The sequence below is a fragment of the Notothenia coriiceps genome, unplaced genomic scaffold (genome assembly GCF_000735185.1).
Source record: "Notothenia coriiceps isolate Sejong01 unplaced genomic scaffold, NC01 NC01_scaffold00038201, whole genome shotgun sequence".
Classification (NCBI taxonomy): domain Eukaryota; kingdom Metazoa; phylum Chordata; class Actinopteri; order Perciformes; family Nototheniidae; genus Notothenia; species Notothenia coriiceps.
Genome location: NW_011370902.1, coordinates 244,063 through 265,277, shown reverse-complemented (window position 1 = coordinate 265,277; position 21,215 = coordinate 244,063). Strand labels below are relative to the sequence as shown.

At 40.1% G+C, this 21,215-nt stretch overlaps 3 protein-coding genes across 3 annotated transcripts; all 3 read right to left on the bottom strand.

The window, feature by feature from the left end:
- Positions 1 to 3,230: 3,230 nt before the first annotated feature.
- LOC104968049 (uncharacterized) lies at positions 3,231 to 5,285 on the bottom strand. The gene is made up of 6 exons (XM_010797603.1): positions 5,166 to 5,285; positions 4,910 to 5,055; positions 4,753 to 4,814; positions 4,527 to 4,640; positions 3,881 to 3,979; positions 3,231 to 3,409 (listed from the first exon to the last, which is right to left on the bottom strand). The coding sequence occupies exons 1-6, from the start codon at positions 5,283 to 5,285 to the stop codon at positions 3,231 to 3,233; spliced, it is 720 nt and encodes a 239-aa protein (XP_010795905.1).
- A 938-nt stretch (positions 5,286 to 6,223) lies between these two features.
- On the bottom strand, positions 6,224 to 9,237 carry LOC104968030 (uncharacterized). The gene is made up of 6 exons (XM_010797575.1): positions 8,969 to 9,237; positions 7,757 to 7,899; positions 6,949 to 7,010; positions 6,712 to 6,825; positions 6,512 to 6,610; positions 6,224 to 6,426 (listed from the first exon to the last, which is right to left on the bottom strand). The coding sequence occupies exons 1-6, from the start codon at positions 9,086 to 9,088 to the stop codon at positions 6,302 to 6,304; spliced, it is 663 nt and encodes a 220-aa protein (XP_010795877.1). The 5' UTR covers positions 9,089 to 9,237; the 3' UTR covers positions 6,224 to 6,301.
- Positions 9,238 to 10,912: 1,675 nt separating this feature from the next.
- Positions 10,913 to 19,376, bottom strand: fip1l1b (FIP1 like 1b (S. cerevisiae)). Its single transcript, XM_010797573.1, has 16 exons — positions 19,100 to 19,376; positions 18,683 to 18,725; positions 17,989 to 18,055; positions 17,709 to 17,839; positions 17,361 to 17,425; positions 17,082 to 17,189; positions 16,581 to 16,711; positions 16,246 to 16,364; positions 15,839 to 15,895; positions 14,727 to 14,826; positions 14,451 to 14,604; positions 14,248 to 14,329; positions 13,619 to 13,671; positions 13,312 to 13,501; positions 12,650 to 12,802; positions 10,913 to 11,552 (listed from the first exon to the last, which is right to left on the bottom strand). Exons 1-16 carry the CDS (start codon positions 19,176 to 19,178, stop codon positions 11,411 to 11,413), a joined length of 1,674 nt encoding a protein of 557 aa, XP_010795875.1. The 5' UTR covers positions 19,179 to 19,376; the 3' UTR covers positions 10,913 to 11,410.
- Between the last annotated feature and the right edge of the window lie 1,839 nt (positions 19,377 to 21,215).

Genomic DNA, 21,215 nt, shown 5'->3' with positions numbered 1-21,215 from the left:
CTATCGACGGATCTCACACCTACTTGAGATCTCACACCTACTTGAGATTTCACACCTCGGAGAGGCGGGACTTAGCTCATTAGCATAATGGGGGAGGTGTGACCTGTCACTTTCTATGCATACTAATGAGATTGAAGCGGGATGAATATAACTACTGCCATCTAAAGAGATGTCAATAAAATGATGATGAAAGAATATGAAGTATGATAGTAGTTTTCTTCTGTCTTTTATACATTTCAGTCGTTTATTTATTAAGATTGTTACTTTTTTGAGTAAGTACTTCACAATATTAAGATTTGATTTAGGATCTACAAATTGTTACCAATATTTGAGCTAAGTCAAGACAATCAATCAGGTTAACATTGTAAACATGTTACAATTCAGGTGACTTTCAAAAACAACCCGCTCAAAACAGACGAGTCAGCTAATTTAACATTATTTACCGAACAAAATGTTAAAAGTCATTATGACCGACCAAAGTGCTGCACAAACAGATCATAACAAAAAATAATGACAACTTAATTCACAACATTTACATATAATTAGTAAAGAGAAAAGAAAAATATAAAAGAAAATACAAAGACTGTTTAATAATCAAACTGTGGTATCATAGTGGAATACAACTTTGGTGAAGCCTCTCAGCACAAACACTTAAGATCATAAACAACAGTCTATATTTCAATCTCAAAACGTTTTGTCATTTGGGCAGCAATAACGTGGAGTAGGAAAAGTGGTAAAGACCATCAGTCAAACCCAGATTTTTAAGGCACACAGAAATCTGAATGTTGGAAATGATGAACTTTATTAATACCAGTTTCCTGTGGGGCACGTGGATTTTTTGGTCAATCCAAAGTCGACTTCTACCTTTAAACTCTTACCCCCTTTTTTGGAGCCATAGCAAACATTTAAACAGGTCAGTTGGGTAACATATTAATGAAACATGCTGTGCAAATTTGACGGACAATACAACTTTGTGCCTAGAAATGCAACACCACTTTGTGTGTGTGCTCCTCAGGGCTTGTCTTCAATTAATCACTATCACTACTACATTATCACTGAAACTAAAACAAACATGGCTGTCCTGACTCTTCTAACATGCAACCATGTATATTTAAGTAGCATTATTCAAAACTAATGCGACAAAGTGGTTTACACATACGAAAACAATTATACAGGAATACAATAACAGATGCATTGACTTGATATGTTTATACTCCGGGGTATGGGATTAGTTTTGTTTCATAAAGATAAAGCAACACTTTCTCAGAATCAAGCAAAACTAATGGTGCATTTACACTGCAGGCCTCGCTCGGCCTCGCTCGGTTTGGTTAGGCCTTATTAGGCCCGGCTCACTTTAATGCTGCGCTCACATTACAGTTTAGGAACTGGGGTAGTTACTTTAGTAACGCAGTGTAGGCGGGGCGATCGGCTTTTTGGCGGGCGGAGCGACGCTGCATACAACTGCCGTGACATCATCTTCAATGCGACACAACTCACAAAACAAACAACAACAATGGAGGATGTGGAAGCCATCGTGTCCTTGCTTCTTGGTATGTGGTTTTTTCTTCTTAGGTTCACTGTTTTCAAAAATGCGGCAAGGTTCACTGTTTTCAAAAATGCTGCAAGAGTCCCTTAATATATGCGACACTAGGGATTAAGTCGCGCGAGAAATGTGACGATTCTCTCTGACCAATCAGCAGTCGTCACTAGTTTAGCATATTCCGCCCGGTTGTTGGCCCCGCTTGATTGAACCACGATTTAGTAGGGCCAGAAAAAAGGTGAAAAAGTAGCCTCGGGCCAATACTAGGCCAAGTGGAAGCGCAACCAAAAACTGGCCCCGCACGGCTCGGCACGCTTAAAGCGAGCTCCGCGCTGCAGTGTGAATGCGCCATAAGAGTTTAAGAGAAAAGAAACTGAGTCAAGCAAAATAAATTAAATTTCAAAAATAAAACTATAAGTTGCAAACAAACTATAAGTCTTTTTTCTTTGTTTTAACATATCTTTTAGTTTGCATTTCTCTTTGTCTTCTTTCTCAATTATCAGACTTTTGCTCTCGCTGCAGCTCTTCTCGTTTGCGCTCCCTCATTTTTTGTTTTCGATTTTGACACAAACGTCCCAGGTGGGCGGGACTTTCAGGGGTGCGTCCCCATTCGCTACTCAGTTTTTGAGTGACAGCCCAGTCCTCCAGCGATTGTACAGTGCAGCTGTGCTGCGGTAGCTGAGCGTCGATAGAACACCCCCAGAAGAACCAGCATTTCAATTATTATAATACTACAAGTAAAAATATGTGTAAGTATTGATCATTTGTGTTGTTTGTGCTGTACTATATGGTCTGTTTCTTTATTGTGTTAAGTGAGAAGTAAAGAAAAGCTGTGCTATGAAAGTTACCTTTTGCTACCTTTAGATCCATAACAATGCAAGCTAAGTAGCCTACAGTTAGCTACAGAGCTAGCCGTGAGTGAGCGTTTAGACACCGGTGCACACACTCAAACGGACTCGTGTGCCTGACTCTACCAACAGGCTTTCATGATTCTGTTTAGATATGCAAGTATAAGCCATGATAGCTTATTTTATTAACACGCTAATTTTATATGAAAATCAATGGTGGCTGAGTTAACTTTGTAGGAAAACCTACCGTCCATGACTGCCCCTGAGCTGTGTTTTATTTGTTAACTTTATATTTTTCATTTCCTAAAACATTTATTTTCCTCTCATATCAACAGTGTGGATCATTGAGACAGCGTGGCGTCCAGAGGTCTTATCCCATTTCCCACTTCCTCTGAGGGGACAGCACGGAGNTGGCCTCTCCATCGTGTATGCATGGCATGACATTTCTGAGGATTTTAGTTTCCAGAACCTTCTCAACACATTAAGAAGCAGCGTAGCTGGATTAAAAGAAAACTAAAATCCTCAGAAATGTCATGCCATGCATACACGATGGAGAGGCCATCAGTAGTATTATTCATCCCGCTTCAATCTCATTAGTATGCATAGAAAGTGACAGGTGCTGTGACAGGTCACACCTCTACCTACTTANATGCCATGCATACACGATGGAGAGGCCATCTAAAGAGATGTCAATAAAATGATGATGAAAGAATATGAAGTATGATATATAAAAGACAGAAGAAAACTACTATCATACTTCATATTCTTTCATCATCATTTTATTGACATCTCTTTAGATGGCCTCTCCATCGTGTATGCATGGCATGACATTTCTGAGGATTTTAGTTTTCTTTTAATCCAGCTACGCTGCTTCTTAATGTGTTGAGAAGGTTCTGGAGATCTGCATCACTGTTTATAATACTTTCCAATGTTTTGGAAAATTCAGAGCCCATGTCATTCATGGAATTGGTTAGATGTGTGGTCGCTGCTTCTATGGAGGGAGAGTCATCTGGGCAAAAACCTGTGAGGAAGACAACTTAGAATGTATTACATGTATTCCAGGGAAGAGAGAATTTCATGGTTTATTAACCGTGGATAAAAGGAGACAAAAAATGGATTGACTTGTGTGTGTCCATGCTGTGCAGTCTCATATTTAAGTCGTTTTAAAATAGTAAGTTTGTGTGAAATAATGAGATCTAATACAAATGTAACTGTAGCTGCTGTTTGTTTCCCTGTTTGTTTTAGTTAATTTGACAACATGTATTTGAATACTGGCTGTACTTTGTTATGTGTGTGCATAGTTACACCACTTGTGAAATATTGCTGCAGCGGCTTTACATCGTATGACTATTGAAAAGTACAGGTGTGATGATCACAGATACAATATAAACTAAAAAACGAAACATATGCACAACCGCAGAGTACACACTGATGAATAAAGACAAATGGCTTCAAAGCCTTAAAGCCGGATAACATGTGTGACAGTTCATACCTGTCTCTTGGTCCAGGATGGTGGGTGATGGTAAGTTCAAACACTCTGCCTGCCTCATAAACTCTTTCAGCTCATCAGCATTCACAGTATTCCTCCTGCCTGAGAGACAGAACTGTATGTAACGGAGCGCACAGTACTACTCGCAGGTTCAGTCAGTAACTTCAGAGAAACTCAAAAAGATAGACTAAATGTAATTTACAATAACATCAATTTGTTATGATTAAAACACAGATATACATTTTGATAACTCTTTTTGGTAAGGTCACATTAATTGTAATGAATTATTGCTTAACTTAATTCACACGTAAAAAATACATTAATTAATTCATGTAGTATTTCAAGAAATATAATGAACGTTCAAGAATGACAAGTATTGGTATCTCATGCATTAGTCAATGTAGGCGGACCAGTCACAGCAGTGCACATATACAGTATGTATTCTGTTGAACTCCAAGTGTAATCTGGATTAACTAAGCATTGCTTTTTAATAACTTTATCATGCCTCTGGCCCTTTAAGTGGTTACATGGTCAGTACTTAAATTCCCTAGTTAATGGTGGTGAGTTAAACAATTGTCCCTACCTAAAAATATCTGTATAATGATTTTGAAAGTAAAACATTTATTTTTCAGTGTGTCTTGAATCATACTCAGAAGCTGGAGTACTCTGTATGTTTGTCCTCCAATAGTGAACTTCGAGGAGGCAATGAGACAGTCAGGGCAGCCAGTCCTCAGACTGACAAAAGAACGAGGGAAAGGTTGTGCTGGGGACACATAAGAAACACATCAATAAATAAACAAAGTGATGTGGCAATGTTGGACACAAAGTCCAAATGTGTTTGTGCAGGTTCAGTCAAAATGTTTAATACTACTCACCCAAAGGGAGAGTGCTGTTCACTAAGGTCATCTGAGTTGTGAAAGTGTAGCAGCGGCCAAGTCTTTCAATAAACAGACATTTGAAATTACACACTGAATGTTTAGTTTCTTTATTTGGCTCCAAAATGATCTTAAATAAAATTAGGCTTTAAGTTACATTTTTTGAGACTGCATCACATTTATGGCATCACTCTCATTAGCAGCATTGATGTTCAGCCTCACGCTCGCCATTAACAAATTGGTCAGCAATTTAGCTGAAGGGACGTCTGTGCCTTCTGCAATGGCCGTCCAATTTCCCAGCAACTTAAACAGACAGTTTGTCCCATAAGATGAGAAATAGTTACATTAAAGCACTGATTTAAAAAAAAGCTGTAACATAAAGAAAGTGATAGAGTGTCTTGAAATTGTCTTACCTGCTCTCTTCCATTGATTTCAATCGGATGGATGAGAGTCTCACAGCTGCTCACGGGAGCTGACTGTCCAGCAGACAGAAGACTGAGCACAGCCACAGCAACATGGACACATTTCATCATGTCTAACCAAATCTATCAAACAAAGATCCTGGTCGTAGCTTGAGGCTGTTTGTGTCTGCTTCAAGCTGAAACCTTTATAAATATAGTCTATGGTTTAGACGCCCATTCCAGGTGGAGTCAGGAGTTGTTTACACATGTGTTGCAATCTGGTGGAGTGAGGTGGATGAGGTGAAATATGTCTGTTAGGCATCCAAACATTTGATAAGTTAGGGTTAATTGAATATGCCCTGTGCTTACTCTAACAAAGACAAATAATTACTGAAACTAGAAATAACAGCAACGTATTTCCTTTGTGTTCCTCAAAGGGTCATATAAACTGGTGTGTGTGTGTTGTTGGCAGTGTTTAATGTTTTTTTTGCTGGTAATGCAGCCACTCACCGTGTTTAAAGAGCTAAATAGTCACAGTATGTAACTCTTTCATCTAATTTCAGTTGAGTTGTTGTTATCCATCAGCAGTTAGCTTCAGTTTGACATTAAGAGCTGGAGTGACCCCTACTGGCACAGCCCCATAGCAGATCTGTGACTGAGTAAAGAATGTCATTTTCTATCTAGAGCCGAATGTTTTTTATTTTATTTTGAGGAGTCTACATGTCTACAACGTGAATTACTGAGTTTTACTTTCTATTGGGACTTAATGTTAATATTTCACTTGGAAAAAAAGTTGACCTTTAATCATTTTCAGTGTTACCGTACAAAATCATTTAATCAATATCTCTGGCCTAATTCTGATTAACTGATTTTGAAATAATGCAATTTAATTTGATTTGTTTTTCATCCAGAACTTACTGTACTTTAAAGAAAATGAATAAAATATTCACGACTACTTTCAAGTAGAATATTAACTGCAGTGTGATAGTTTTCTTATTTGTCTTCTTAATGTGTCGTATTGTTAGTGTTGCTGTCAAACAAATTAGAAGAAAGCAGGGCAGTTCCTCCATCTTACTTTATTAAATTCTTCTGAAATACTTGTGTATATCAGGAAAGAAAATATTTACTTTCTCATACAAAGCTAGTCATCAGTTCACAAACGCATCAAAAAAAGCATCCAGGAGTTTTGCAACCCGATGTCCCATCTTTGCCTCTAATAAGGAGTTGAGGGCGCTGATCCCCTCTGAGGGCGCAATGTTGTCTGGGCAGATTTCTGTGTAGATAAACATCAAGTCACAAAACAAACAACTATGGCATTATGCAGGCACTGTGTGGAGATACAAAGTTACAATTCTCACCGTAATCTGTGTCTATCATTATGGGCGACGGCATCCGTAGACATTCTGCTTGTGCCTCAAACATCTCCACAAAATCAGGTGAGACACTCTGTCTCTTGCCTGCAAATAAAGAACATTTCATTAGAAAACGAGTCGGCTGCGTTACCGTGTCCAATAAGAGTCACTCTAGTGTTTCAGGACATGATAAGTGAGATTCTTACTAAAAAGCATGAGACTGGTGAAAGTGTCTCCGCCAGAGATAACTTCTTCATATACAACCAGACAGTCGGAGCAGTCAGTCGGCAGGTAGACCTCCCTCAGGTAGAAAGGTTGTTCTGGAGAGAAAGAAACCACACACCCACAAACGGACGCATACATTAAAAAGTAATGTGCATGTTTGAATGAAGGTTTTTACTTTAAATAATATCTCTGAAACTTTATGGCTCTTCTTCACTCACCAATTACCATCGTGCTGTTTTCAAAGGTCACATTGAATACTAAGCTGGAACATTTTCCATATCTGCAAAAAGGGAAAATAAAGGCTGAATCATAACAACATATCATGACGGAGACTTTAGTAAGTTACTCTACTACCCTAATGAAGGCTATCCATGGCATGTATAACATTATAAAACGGACAAGTCAAATCAAGCAATCTGATTGGTTCTTAGCCGTTATATACTGAGCGTATACCACGGGTAGAATTGTAAGTTACTTTTCACAACAAGTCAGTATCCCTCCGCGTCTGAGAAAAACAGTATACCGTTGGGCTGAAAAGCAAACTGCCCGCTTCGCGTCGGGCCGAACCACGCCCCTTAGCTGTGATATAATGAGCATATACCACGGCCTGTCGTGAGCTATTGCTTAAACGTATTAAGCTGATAGTACATGTTGTGTAACAGCTGCTCTCAAGTGGCCAAAAACGTTGAAAAAGCCAAAAACATCAACCCAAGAGTTACCGTAAATCAAATTTGCCTGTGATGTGATATAGACCATGCACACCTTTGTTACTCTCCAAACATACAATATAATTAAAATGCTAAACAAAGTCATGTTACAAAAAAAACTGAAGGTCTGCAAACTGACAATGAAGCACGTTTGAGTGTGTATTACTTGAACATTGTCAATACTACCATGTGGCAAAAGCAAAACTACGTCAATAACAAGAATGTATCTTTATACACCCCTGAGGGAAGCCTATTGGTTGGAGAGGACTAACTTCTCAGGAGACACTTCAGCCGTGTGAGAGTGTGTGTGGGGATTTACATTCTCTGAGTCTGAATGATGTTGAGGATGTTGCTCTGAGAGGTTGCAGTGATGTCCAGCCAGGCACTGGACATCAGACGACCCAGAGAGCGACTTCCAGGGAGGTCCGAACTCCCCCCGACGTACAGCCACTTTCCCATCATCTAAAGAAAACCAAAGATGCACAAGACATGTCGTGAATAGTCAACATTTAGAGACGGGACTTTGTAAGGGCTCAAGGGAGACATATCTTTGTTTGATATATTGTGGGAAATATAACTTTAGATAAACATTTGGAGATCCCACAATGCTCTTGAAACTATTGAACAAAATGATGCGATATTTATGTTTGGGAAAGCTTTGTATCACAAGTCCACATTCAAGGTCGGGTCGGAAACATTTCCTAAAAATGTACAAATCATTTTCTGAAAAGAACATTCATAGAGTAATAACATGAAAATTAGAAACAGTGTTTACATAATTACAAAGTGACTTTTCGTCATTGAGCAGCAGGTCAGCTGATTATGCAAAAATGTAAGATTTTAGAACAGACCAGCATAACATACAGATCCCAGTTTTCTTCAAGGGACACTTGTGTTTTCTTTTACTTTGTCCCCTATTGCATGATTCTTTCCAGGACACTTCCTATCAAAGTATTGGGAAACTGAGGAAGTGCCAAAATAAGTGTTTGCTTAAGTCTAGGTGGACTTCGCCCATTGCTTTGGCATTCAGAAATGTCTGGGACCTAGAAAGTTCATTGACCAATTCAGGGAAACCGTGGCATATGAACAACACATTAATTATTTTTGCTAAATGTGTTGGGAAAGGACAGAGGAGTTGTAACACTGAAGGTTACTGCCATTCATCAGAATACATTTGAAAGGCAAGTCTTATTTTGGGGCTTTTAACTATTTCTTGTGGTTGAAACAGTTTTAAAGTGAACAATCTTTTTTTGTGATGTAGTTACAGAATTTAAATTGATTTTCTTTCTCACAAAATGGCATAAAAAGACAAGATAAGAGATAAGATAGAACATTATTGATCCCAATTTGGGACATTTTTGAAAAAGAAACACAGGTAAGTTATGCTTCCAGTTTTCCATCACTAAAAACATAATTACCGTTCTCTTCAAACATGAAGTCAGAGGTTGTTAAGCTATGAGAATGTGGATCATGTGTATTGTTGTCTAATATTATCAGATGAAACCTATAAGCAAAGCAGAAGTGCACTTACATTTTCATTGCTGATAGTTATGGGTTTCAGCAGACTCTCACAGCTGTTCAGAGGAGCAGAGTCTCCCAGAGAGAGAAGACTCAGCAGGACAGCGACAGAAACACACTTCATCCTCAACATGGCTCGTTTGTTCTTGATCTAAAGTTTTCCTTTTGTCTTACACTCTCAGCTCTGCTCTCATTATAGTTTCCCCCCTGGATGTATCTCCACTTTTTGTGAACTGATGTAAGCAAACAGCCCAGGGGACAGTGGGAGAGGAGACTTTTGACCTGTTATGGAATTTAAATCCCATCACATAACAGCAGAGGCTCAAAGAGTAAATCCAAACTTTTTTAAAGCTGTTCCTCGCACCTTCAGTGTTCATGTTATTCATTTAAAAGAAGCCGGTTCATATTAGTTAAAGAGCAAAAAGTAGCAATACCAGCAGTATTTCCTCACATTTTATATTTAATGTAACAATATTTATTCTGTGTTAAGATTAGAGCCATTTTTGTTTAAGTTTTCAGTCGCCCACTGCTCCTGCACAGGCTTTGGTTACTTTGGTTCTCTCTCTGCTCAAGGGTTCCTGATCTCCACTAACCGTTAATATAAAGGAAGGCTGGAAGAGAAGCAGCTGTCTCTCTGACACACTTGATTGAAAAGACATAAAAAACAAATCCTTGTAATACTATGAGCTGTAGCCAAGAGAAACAGAGGGGTCGTGAGTCCAGATCCCCCCAGTAAATCCTTTAGCTTAAATATTTTTAAATCAAACATTAATTTGTAGTTTACTTGAACTTTGTCCTCAGCGCCTGGTAACCCAACTGTGCTCTGATCCCAACAGAGAACTGTGAGCGTTTAAGAATGTGTTGAAATCGCACAAAATACACAGTAAACTGCTTTAATGTGAACATTTACAGAAGAATCGCTACCACTTTACAATAAGACTACCCTTATAAAGGGTTTACGAATAGTTTGTAATTCATGTATTAATTAGGTTGTGAACACTTTATAAATCATTAATAAGCTTTTATAAGACATGAGATAAAAAGGGCAACTGTGACCGGTTGCTTGCCAAATAATGAGCCCACATGTATCTGTAGTGCTAAGCCTATTATTGGCTACCTAGCTTACTTCGTGTTCTTCATCAGCCAGCATCCTTGGTATCCGTTGCTCAGAGTTGATTCTCGCTATGTAGCCAATATAAGGCTTAGTCGTCTTGCCAAATAGTGAGCCTGTGTCGATGTATGAAACTATGTTGGGTTTGTAATTAACATTACATGTTACTTGTTAGACGCTTTTATCCAAAGCGACTTACATACATTCAGTACTGTGGACAATCCCCACAGGAGCAATTTGGGGTGAAGTGTCTTGCCCAGGGACACAACGACATGCTGACTGCAGTGGGGTTTGAACCTGACACCCTGATCCGAACACCAACGCACAACCCACTGCACCACACGCCTCCTATGTTAGAACTGGTTTATAAATGGTTCTTAATGATTAATAAAGTGTTTACAACCTAATTATAAACCCTATATAAGGGTAGGGTTATTGTAAAGTGGTACCGAAGAATCTTTAACGTGTGGCAAAAATACACGGAAAACATACTTTCCTTTCCTTAATTATATCACTTTTACAGCAGCTGGTTTCTGATTTGACACAGTTGAAGCTAAATTCAAAAAATATATATGTTGTTTATAATAGTTATAGTATGTTAAAGGTCTTTTGCAGACATTTTTTTATTACATATGAAAATAGCCTGCTTTGAGTATTTTGTAAATGACATCTACTCTTTTCTAATCTTACATAATTGCAACCCAATTTATTTGTGAATATTCACACTGGCTGGAAAAAAAAGTGTCTTTTACAGCTCGACTTCCTTGTTACAGTTGTATATAAATCACTAGTGGAACAATTTGAATTGGGTTTATTGAACTTGAAAAAAAGTCACAAAACAGCATCTTATCAAAAGTTTTTTTTAATTGAACTTAAAGTGACAGCTCTCTATAGAGGTCTTCATACGGGACAAAAACAAACAAACAAACAGAGAAAAGAAAGAAGAGCTCAATCTGATGGTCGTCCTGACGATACACGGAGGTCTCTGAGCATGACCTATCTGTCATAGCGGTGCTCTGAGGGGGATGGAGACACATTGATGCCGTGTTGGGTGGGCTGGTGATGGCAAGACAGATGTAAAAAGGACGACCATGCTTCCTTCACCACCTCTCCGCTCCATCCATTCTCTGCCTGAAGTGATGGTGAGGGGACCGACAGCAGGAAGCGGGGGAATTGAGATTGATGGAGAGGGAAGTGACAGGACGCATCAATCACCACTCCCTGGTTTTGTTGGTCTGTGCTCATCCTCTCCTTTTTCCTCTTGGTGGGGAGACGCAACCAGAGAGACGGGACAGGAGACAGACAGACGAAGGGAGGGAGGAGGAGGAGGAGGAGGAGGGATCACTACTCCATGCCCGGCTGGTTCTCTTGGTCTGCGCTGATCTCCTCGCCGGCGTCTTTGCCCTCCTTGCTCCTCTTGCTCTTCTTGTGTTTGTGCCTCCGGTGGCTGTCGCCCTCCTCGCTGTCGTGCCTCCTCCTGCTACTGCTGCTAATCCAAGGAGAAGGACCGAAGGGTGGAAAAGGGCAGAGGAGGTGAGGGAGGGTAGAGGAAACAGATCAGAGGGAGAGTAAAGGGCAGGGAGGGAAGAAAATAGGGAGAGAGAGAGAGAGAAAAGGTTAGGCATGAGAAAGGGATACATTGAGACAAGAAGATCAATGAGGGAAGGAAAGGAAAGGCGAAGTGAAATGGAGACGGACAAAAAGGGGCACAGGTGGTGTTGGGTAAATAACAAAAGGGGCACAGGCGGTGTTAGGTAAATAACAAAAGGGGCACAGGTGGTGTTAGGTAAATAACAAAAAGGGGCACAGGTGGTGTTAGGTAAATAACAAAAGGGGCACAGGTGGTGTTAGGTAAATAACAAAAGGGGCACAGGTGGTGTTAGGTAAATAACAAAAGGGGCACAGGTGGTGTTAGGTAAATAACAAAAGGGGCACAGGTGGTGTTAGGTAAATAACAAAAGGGGCACAGGTGGTGTTAGGTAAATAACAACAGGTCTAACCCAGGGCTGCATTATTATCGCCAACAGGATCAAGATTGAAATGTTTTCTCTTTCATATTGATTTTAACCAAACACGGCTTTCATTTCCATGTTTCCTACTAGTGTGCAAATATTTGCATACTTCAAGAATGTAGTTCTTTTTCCTGTCAGACGGCTCCCCAGAAGGGAAATACAAATGTCTCAATGGCAGCAGAGGTTTCCATGACCCGAGTGCACATTTGAAACGTCAATAACGCCGCTGATAATGTACATTTGATTGTGGGGAGCCAGGATTGAGATACAATATATATGCAATTTTTTTTTGCAAGAATGGGTCTTTTATTTATTTTGGAGGTAGACAAAAGCAGTCAAAATCAAAAGTGACCGAATACAAATGAGAAGCCTGCCGTTGTAGGCTAGGCGTACAAGTCGCCGGCAGATGAAAGATGTAGGATAATATAAGGAGGGAATAGACACTTAGTGGCTACACACATGGTGTCATGTCCAAAGAAATAAGAAACATTATGGTTGTTACAGTTGCAAAGCTATGATTTGACAACCACAATTTTATTTTCTAAGAGAGGCGGTTTGTGTATTTCCGTACCTGCGAGAGGACTTGTGGCGCCCCTCCTCTTTCTCTCTGTGCCGCCTCTCTCTGTGGCGCCCCTCCTCTTTCTCTCGGCTCGAGCGCTCACGATGTCGCTCTCCTGCATAACCGCGCTCCTGGTACTCACGGTAACGATACCGCTCCTCTTCGCTATGGAAACAGAAAGAACAAGAGCTTTCACTTTACTGTGTTTGCATACAAACAAAACATTCCCATTCTGACTCAAAAAGGCCTTTTGATGTTGCAGTTAATGAACAAACATTGTGTTGTTCTGTGATCAGATAGCATAAATCAATCAAAGCTATAAAACATATAGTCTGATGATCACTTTTTTGATACCTAAACTCCGGATATCTGCCATTACCGAATACCACTCTGATATCAGTGATCTCTTTTGACTTATTTTAAAATCTATACATCTCAGTGTGATGAAACTAACACTTTCTCCAAGTAAATGTTTGCTGTGGCAGCTATACATCAGGCCATCCGTCACTATAGTAGATGTTAAAAAATATACATTTAAGAAAAGAGCATGTCCAAGGTTCAAAGAAGCAGATATTAAGGAGACATGATAAACTCAATTTCTTTCATTTCTGATTCAGATAGCTAGACCTGTAGAGATAAATCTGTGTCTGTTTGTTGTCCCCTGTCCCTCTCACCTGGTGTAGCCCATAGCTGACGGGCTGTGCTCCCTCTCTCTCTCCCGCTCATGTGTCCTCTCTCGGGGCCGCTCTCTCTCCTTCTCTCTCTTGTCTTCTCGACGGGGATAGTAGTCCCAGGGCTTGGAGTTGTCCATCATGGGGGGCCAAGGAGGAGGCACATTTCCAGCCATGGGTGGAGGGTACGCACCTGAAAAGGTAAAGAGGAGGGGAGCCGAAGACTTGGTTATTACTTCAAACGTTCCCTGGAAATGAGACTGAGATCTAGTCGGCAATCACAGACGGATGACACTCTAAAGCTTCCTACCTTGAGGGAACGGGTAGGGAGGGACAGAGCGTCCGTCATAACCTCCAGAGTGACTGTGGAGACAGAGGAGAGCCATCATGTTACAGAGAGAGTGTGTGTGTGTGTGTGTGTGTGTGTGTGTGTGTGTGTGTGTGTGTGTGTGTATTCTCTTGTCCTTTGATCATAGCCCTATTTTTGTTGTGACACAGGATGAAGTCAACAGCATGTCGTTGGTCTTTTGGTGGAGAACGTGTCTCAGAGGCTGAACAGACAACATACGTCTGAGAACAGCGCCTGTTTCCTGCCACAGTGGAGATTTCTGTATCCTGTCATCCTATAAATTAATATTTATAGGATGACAGGATAATACCTTAAACATAATTACAAATGTATAATAAAACAATGTCCAACCAGTGTGTAGGTTAAACCTGCATTTAAAATCATGTTTATTGTGGTTGGGTCATTCTGCATTCATGAAAACCTTCATACGAGTGGTTCCTAAATAACCCGTTGGCTCCTTGTTACTGTATCATTTAAGAAATCATTCCATTCATGCAGCAGGACAAACATGTTCTTAACCTGCAGCCTCTGTTTGGAGAAGAGCCGAGTTATTTCCAATGTGCTTGTGTTGGTGTGTACTTGTGTGTTACCTGTCCAGAGTGGGGATGATTGTAGGAGGGGGCCCACTGGGGGGAGGAGGAAAACCAGGAGGAGGGACATTAATGGGCAACCCTAGGAGGGAGGCAGAGAAGAAGGAGAGAATAAACAGTCAACAAAAAGCAAATATAGTGTTAGGTGTGATGTGTGCTTGAAATAAATAAAAACACCAAGAGACTAGCTGATAGAAACTTACTGGGTGGGGGGATGAGTGGGGGTGCAGAGTTGACGTTTGGTGGTGGAGGGAGGAATGGAGGAGGAGGTATGTTGGGTGGAAGGCCCCCGGGGGGGAAGAACGGGGGGATCTTAGCCGGCTGAGTCGGCTCAGAGTCTGTACTTTCAGAGATCACCTGCAAACAGCAGACAGGATGTCAACACTCACAGCGCAGATCCTTCCTTAGTTTAATCACCACAAAAACACAATTCTAAAGAACATTTCTTTTTAAGGAGTGTCTGCGCTGCCTCTGTGTACCTGGATATTGTTGCCTTCCAGGTTGTGTCTGCGTCGGCCTTCGACCCTGCTGATGGTGGCCGTTCCTCCACCAATCACATCTATCGTACCACTCGTCTTCCTGCGAAAAGAATATGTGAACATAAAAATCAATCCAGAGCCCACACCCTGTCGACTTCCACACAAAAGATATATAAACATTATCAGGTGTGAACATTCAGTAAAGATCAAATTGAAACTCATTCAAGTCATCTTAAGCCTTTCTACAGATGACAACTATTGACCCACACTGAAAACAAATGATTTGTTTTCTAAAAGAGCTTTGGCTGATATACATAAGGAGTAAGGGCATATTACAGTTTGATAATGAACTTTCAGGGCTTTCTAGTTTACACGATCTGTAACAGTGACTGTTTCTAAATACCCCTAAATCTTCTTGAGCGTTTCCTTAAGGCAGTTTCTGTGTCACTCTATATACACCGCTCCCACTATATGTGCAACGACCCAAAAGCCACGATAAGTTGTTGGCTGATTAACTAGTCCAGCTTTAAAGAAAATCAAATGTAGATGTACTTTTTATGCTCAGTGACTGTACTTCTGGCTTTTACAGCTCTTTAAAAAAATCTCCTTTAGTGCCTGAAACAATGGAGTCTCTAAAGATCAATTTAAACACCCAATAAAATGGTGACCTATGGATCTTAAAACCCTTTATGTTGCACCAGTGTGTCTCCAATGGGAACACTTATTGCCCTCTAAAGGAGAAACATCTCATTAAAAAGCTATTGAAGGGTTTCATCTCTTACTAAATAAATGAAGACCCTTTTGGTAAGGTAGCAACTTTAAGTCTCACCCCGACAAAATCACTTACTGATGTGGAGCAAGTCAGTCTCATACTGACCGTCATCAAAACAACCTGTGGATTGATCTTAAACGATGACTTTCTTATATCTCTTTAAGCTTTAACTTCAGTTCACTTTCTAAGTTATGAAACATGCACAACTCCCACCACAAAAGAAAGAAAGAATCCCCGGGGCCTTTGAAGTAGCACCGGGAGTTTTTCTGTGTTCATGATTCACGGTCAAGAAAAACGCTTTAACATCAACACATTTAACATCAGATCCATGCCAACTTACGTATAATAGGACATGTCCTGAGGAGGAGGCGGGCCGGGCCACTGAGGGGGAGAGATCCTACCATTTGGAAACAAAGAACGTGTTAAAGGAGGTGAGAGCCAACATGGTCAGAAACACAACGTACAGGGGAGACCTGTTGAGGGCTCGCTGTGGCTCAGAAGGTGAAACAGGTCGGCTTTTATCATCCCTCATAAATGAGAAAATACATCTCAAGGGATTCGTCCTAATGAATACATTTTAAACAAGGTTGGCGGTTTGACCCCCAGCTTCTCCTGTCTGCATGTCAAGACGCCCAAAGTTGTTCCCTCTGCCAATGGTGAATAATGAGGGGGAACGTTGTAGAGCACTTTTTAATAAGTACTTTTTATAGAGCACCTCAATAAGTGAAGATAAAGCAGAAGTGTTACCTGGTGACCTGACTGATAACGGGCTTGTACATGTTGAGAGGAGATGTGAAGTCTGGTTTGGAGGTGTGAACAGGCAAAACGCATATGTCCTTGTCATTGCCTGTCCTGCCTTGCTGAACCTAAGAAAGAGGCAAAATAAAGCTTGTTAATATAATGCATTCTTCTGAGCTTTAAACACATATTTTTTTATAAAAAAAGAGTTCCAGGTTAAACCAGGCATAAAACTGCTCTGATTCCAACTAACTGATGAGATAGAGGGTACTATGACTACAACAGCTGCTGAAATGTAGCAGTGTTGATGGATGAAAAGGCCAGAGTAAGCGCTAGTCTCTCACGGTGATCTTGCTCGCCACAGAGCTGACGGTAGAGACCTCCAGGCCCATGCGCAGCCTCTTCTGTTTTTCACAGTAAGCCTTCCATGTGTCTTCATTGAAGCCGTAATTAAAGTAGTCTGACAGATCCGCTCCTATACACACAAACACATAAAGATAGGCTGTAAATATTTGGCATGACATAATGACAAATGCCAGTAATAATACATTTTAACGGTGCCTTTAATGTCACGAAAGGACACCTTACATCAGACAAAACCATCAGGGAAAAAAAATGACATAAGCAACAGTAATAAACCATACATTGAATCAACAATAAAACATTAAACATGCATTAGATCAAGATTCATTATGTAAGAAATACAATGCAGTTAAAAGTTATTTAAAGTTTTAAGAGTTGTGTTGAATCCTTTACTATGCATATCTTTGTAAACAAATATCCTGAAAATAGCCGTGCCAAAGGAACTCATGTTTCCTGGTTTGATTTTTGCTACACACACTGACCTGGCTTCCTCCAGGGCTTCTCTTCAAAGGTCTCCATGTCTGCCTCCAGCACTGGAGCCCCGTTTATGTTTCCAGGTCCGTCCAGATCCACTCCTTTCATCTTGGAGGCTACAGAAAAGAAACAACATAACTTGTTAACTGTGCAAACTTTTTCATACTCTATTTATATATAGCTATATATATATATATATATATATATATATAGCTATGATGTCTGTTTCTCTGTGTTTTCAGAAAACAGGATTTCCAGGATTTACTTCAACAACCCCTTCACATTACCTTGTCCATAAGGTCTGGAGCCTGAGGTCTTTATGTTGAGATTGACAGGGGGAGCTCCGTAAGTTCTGGTAGGTAAAGAAATAATATCACAAGGTCTGCTCTTAATTAGCGGTAATTACCACTATATTCATTATCATTTACAAGTAAAGAATAACAGTGAACTCTGTGATGAATTAACTTCTTGGTCTCTGTTCAAGGTCAATGCCAGGATAAGTTACTTCAAGTTGAATTATTTTAAGTAGTAACAAGCACAAAATACATAAAAATGAAAGACCATATTCAAATCTAAATCACTGCCCTTAATGTTGGCAAATATTTGCAAAACACCACACTTTCAATAAAACCTACGTGTACTGTGGTGCTCCAGTTTTAATGACTCCAATAGTGATGCGGACATCATCGTCGTCATCATCACTGTCACTGTCACTATCAACATCCTCGGTTACGCCTTCACCTTCACCCTCGCCCTCCCCTGTCGCCTGGAAGAGAAGGAAAATACAAAAATGAGGCATGTGCTTTTCACAGAAGAACAGAAAACAACTGTGAGAGGAAGGGAAACTTCATAAAACAAGAAAATAAGGACAAGTGCCGTAACACACACTGTGAAAGAGTGCATGCACGTTCCTACCTCAGAGGCCACTCCATTCCCTGTAGCGTGTTCAGCAGCGTCCTCTGTGGAGGCATCAGCAGGTGCACTGTGGATGGAATAAAGAATGAAACATCAAAAGTATTTGAATTACAAAAAGCACATAACAAAATATTCTAATGTCTTCAAAGAATGCAAAAGATTGGTATTAATGGAAAAATAAAACCTTATTTTAAAAGATTGTAGATTTCAAAAACCGTGGAGAAATGGGCTTTTATAAATGTTCAACAAATGCTTTAATAGGAGCATAAGCGGCAAATAAAAGTTGAATGGCAACACTTACACGGGCCACTTCTAGATTGAAGTTAGGCAGCAACTTCTTTTCAAACTGGGTTTTTATACTCATATTTAGCGCTTAAATTAAAGTATAACACTACGATTTTCACAAATTACACACCTTTATAAGTTGTTTTAATTTCTTTTGTTGTTGAACAAATACAAATAATGTACATTTTTTTATCAAACTGAAAAATATTTAATTTAGGGACTATAACGGCAGTGTGTGTGAGAGGTATAATGGGAAGTGGATTTATGAGTATTTATGGTTCATTTAACATGTGCTGCTGGGGAAAGCAACTCCTCCTCTAGATGTAAACAGGTGTCACTGTTTCGAGAGTTTTTAAATCCCTTACACAAATCTAAATGTGTTTTATGCATCATAACTTGTGTTAAATACCTGACAGCAGCATTCAGTTTGGCTTCCTCGTCCTCGTCCTCATCTAACAGATGAAAAACACAAAGTTATAACAACCATAGCAGCAGCGGCCATTCATTAGCTTCCTATGTTTGCCTACTCCCAAAACAAAACTACAAAGTGATAATTTTCCATATTTACGGTTGAATAATAGCATTATATGTAAAAGAGACACATTTAACCACTTTTCTCCATAGCACTTTGCTCCAGTCAAACGGCTGCAAAAGGCCGGGAATTGCAAACAGGCGCTGCTAGCTTAGCTTCCATGCTAACTCTCTATTCTTCTTATAGCAGTGCTGTTGATTAGCAGTGAATTTAAACAGAACTACACACAATGATTCATATCTCTTTTTGGTCAAAATGAGTTATGTTTGTGGGAAGCTTGAGTGTTTTTTTTACCTCCATATAGCCATTCTTCCTCCTCATCTCCACCGCTGGCATCAGTGGTGCCTGTTTTGTCCGCTTCCTCCGCAGACATGTTCGGAAAACACGGAGCTACCCCAGCAGCAGCAGCGGCCGAAACACGATATTAACCCAAGCTTCTAAATGCAGAAATACAGCCTCAATGTTATCCCTTCAGCGGGGGAAACGCACTATTGTACAAAAAATGATGCCTTCAACAGATTCATCTCCAATGTCTGCGAGTGAGTCTGAACCCGGAAGAGGTTGTTGGCGTCCCGCTAGGGGAAGGAGTTTCTGCAGAAAACACAGCGCCCCCCGCCGGCTGAGGGAAGTCCCTCTGTATCCAGGGGCAACCAATGCATGAACCAACAACCAGTGGCGGTTCTAATCTAGACCGATTTTACTTGGGGGAGCCAAGCTGGGGGCAGTTATACACATTCAATGTTGAACACATTTTAAACATAAATATCTAAAATAACATAATTGGTGTTTGTTTTAGTAACAGCATTTGTGTCACTGACTTGGTTTCAATGTTATTGATTTATGAAGCGCAGAGTTACAGGGGCACTGGGCACTGTTGTTGACCCATCAGAATCAAGTATTCAATTTAGCGTTGTAATGAAAAATCTTAAAAAACAACAATTTTTACAAACAGTGGGTGATGGAGCCAGTTGAACCGTTGTGGAGGGCTTTGTTAGTGAGGCGAAAGATTTTTAAAATGAATATGTTGACGGACAGCGAGCATGTGGGGGTTATGGAGGACATGGGCAATGTGGTCATGGTAGATTGTGGGATGGATCAGGGTTTAGCAGCAGAGAAAGGGAGTGATGGAAGCTGTAATAAACAAATGTGTTTTTTTAGTGGAAAACTGCAGTTCTGGTGATCTGATCGATGTGATGTTCTAAGTATTCTGTGTGTTTTGAGTGCAGCCACAAAGATTTATAAAAGCATTATCATTTCCCTTATAATGCACTTTAGATGTGGTCTACATTGGAAGTTTGAAAAAAAAAAAAAAACCCGGATGGTGGTACATTAGGTCTATTAATGCAAAAATTACTAAAGAATAAATAAAATTATTTGTCAGAAACTGAATCACTGTTTTTGCGTTCCTAAAAAAACATTTCTGCATTGGTTTTGAAAAGAATGTAACTCTAATAATCTTTACAAAGGCAAAGAGTTAGAGATGTTCTGCGGAGTGAAAGGGTTTTATCGCTGGACTGCAGAGGAAAATGAACAAGGCACTCTTCCCTTCAGTGGTCAGCATTAAGACTGTGGTTGTTGGATTTACTGAGCAGGAACAAGGTGTAATAATCTATATACTGCAATATGTAACATTAGCAGTGCAGCCAGGGCAGGGCGTAACTGGAAAAAATAAAACATCCTCAATATATAACATAATGCAATGAGTTGAGAGTGAGTCTTGTCATTAACCCAAACAGGACCTGTAAGAGCAGTTGTTTCTGTAGACCGTAGCGTCCCCTTCCATGTCAGCTTAGTAGGTCTTTGAGCCAATCCATTTAATGCCTTATGAGTAATTCTCAATTTATTTTCTATTTAAAGAAATATTTACTTTTTCCACAGTTTTTGCAGAAAGCCACACATTCTTCCTGTTCAACATGAGATTTAAATATATTTTTCTTTTTACTCACAGTCATAATGCATCCTTTTATACATTTATGAAGTCAAGCAGCTGCTGCAGGCTCATCAACCGCAAACTGATTGCTTCTGTGGTTCTGTTTGTACAAGAAGTTGCTCCCATTAATGCAAAGAGGATTGTTAATGCATTTATGGCCTTTGACCATTTACATGGAAGCCACTTTAGCTTTTTCAGCAAATGGCAAAACAGTCTATGGATTGTCCCCCTCTGTATTTTCTGAACTGCTTCAGCATTTCTCACTTCTTAACAGTGGTGATCATAAAGCGATGTGTACAACATTCACACTTTGAAGAAACTGAATCTGAAATTAAATCAATGCAAGTCTCCATGCTCTCTCTCTCTCTCACACACACACACACACACACACACACACACACACACACTAGACGACTGACCAAGGACACGACGAGGGAGAGGACACACACACACCATGTATAGCATCACTTCAGGGACATT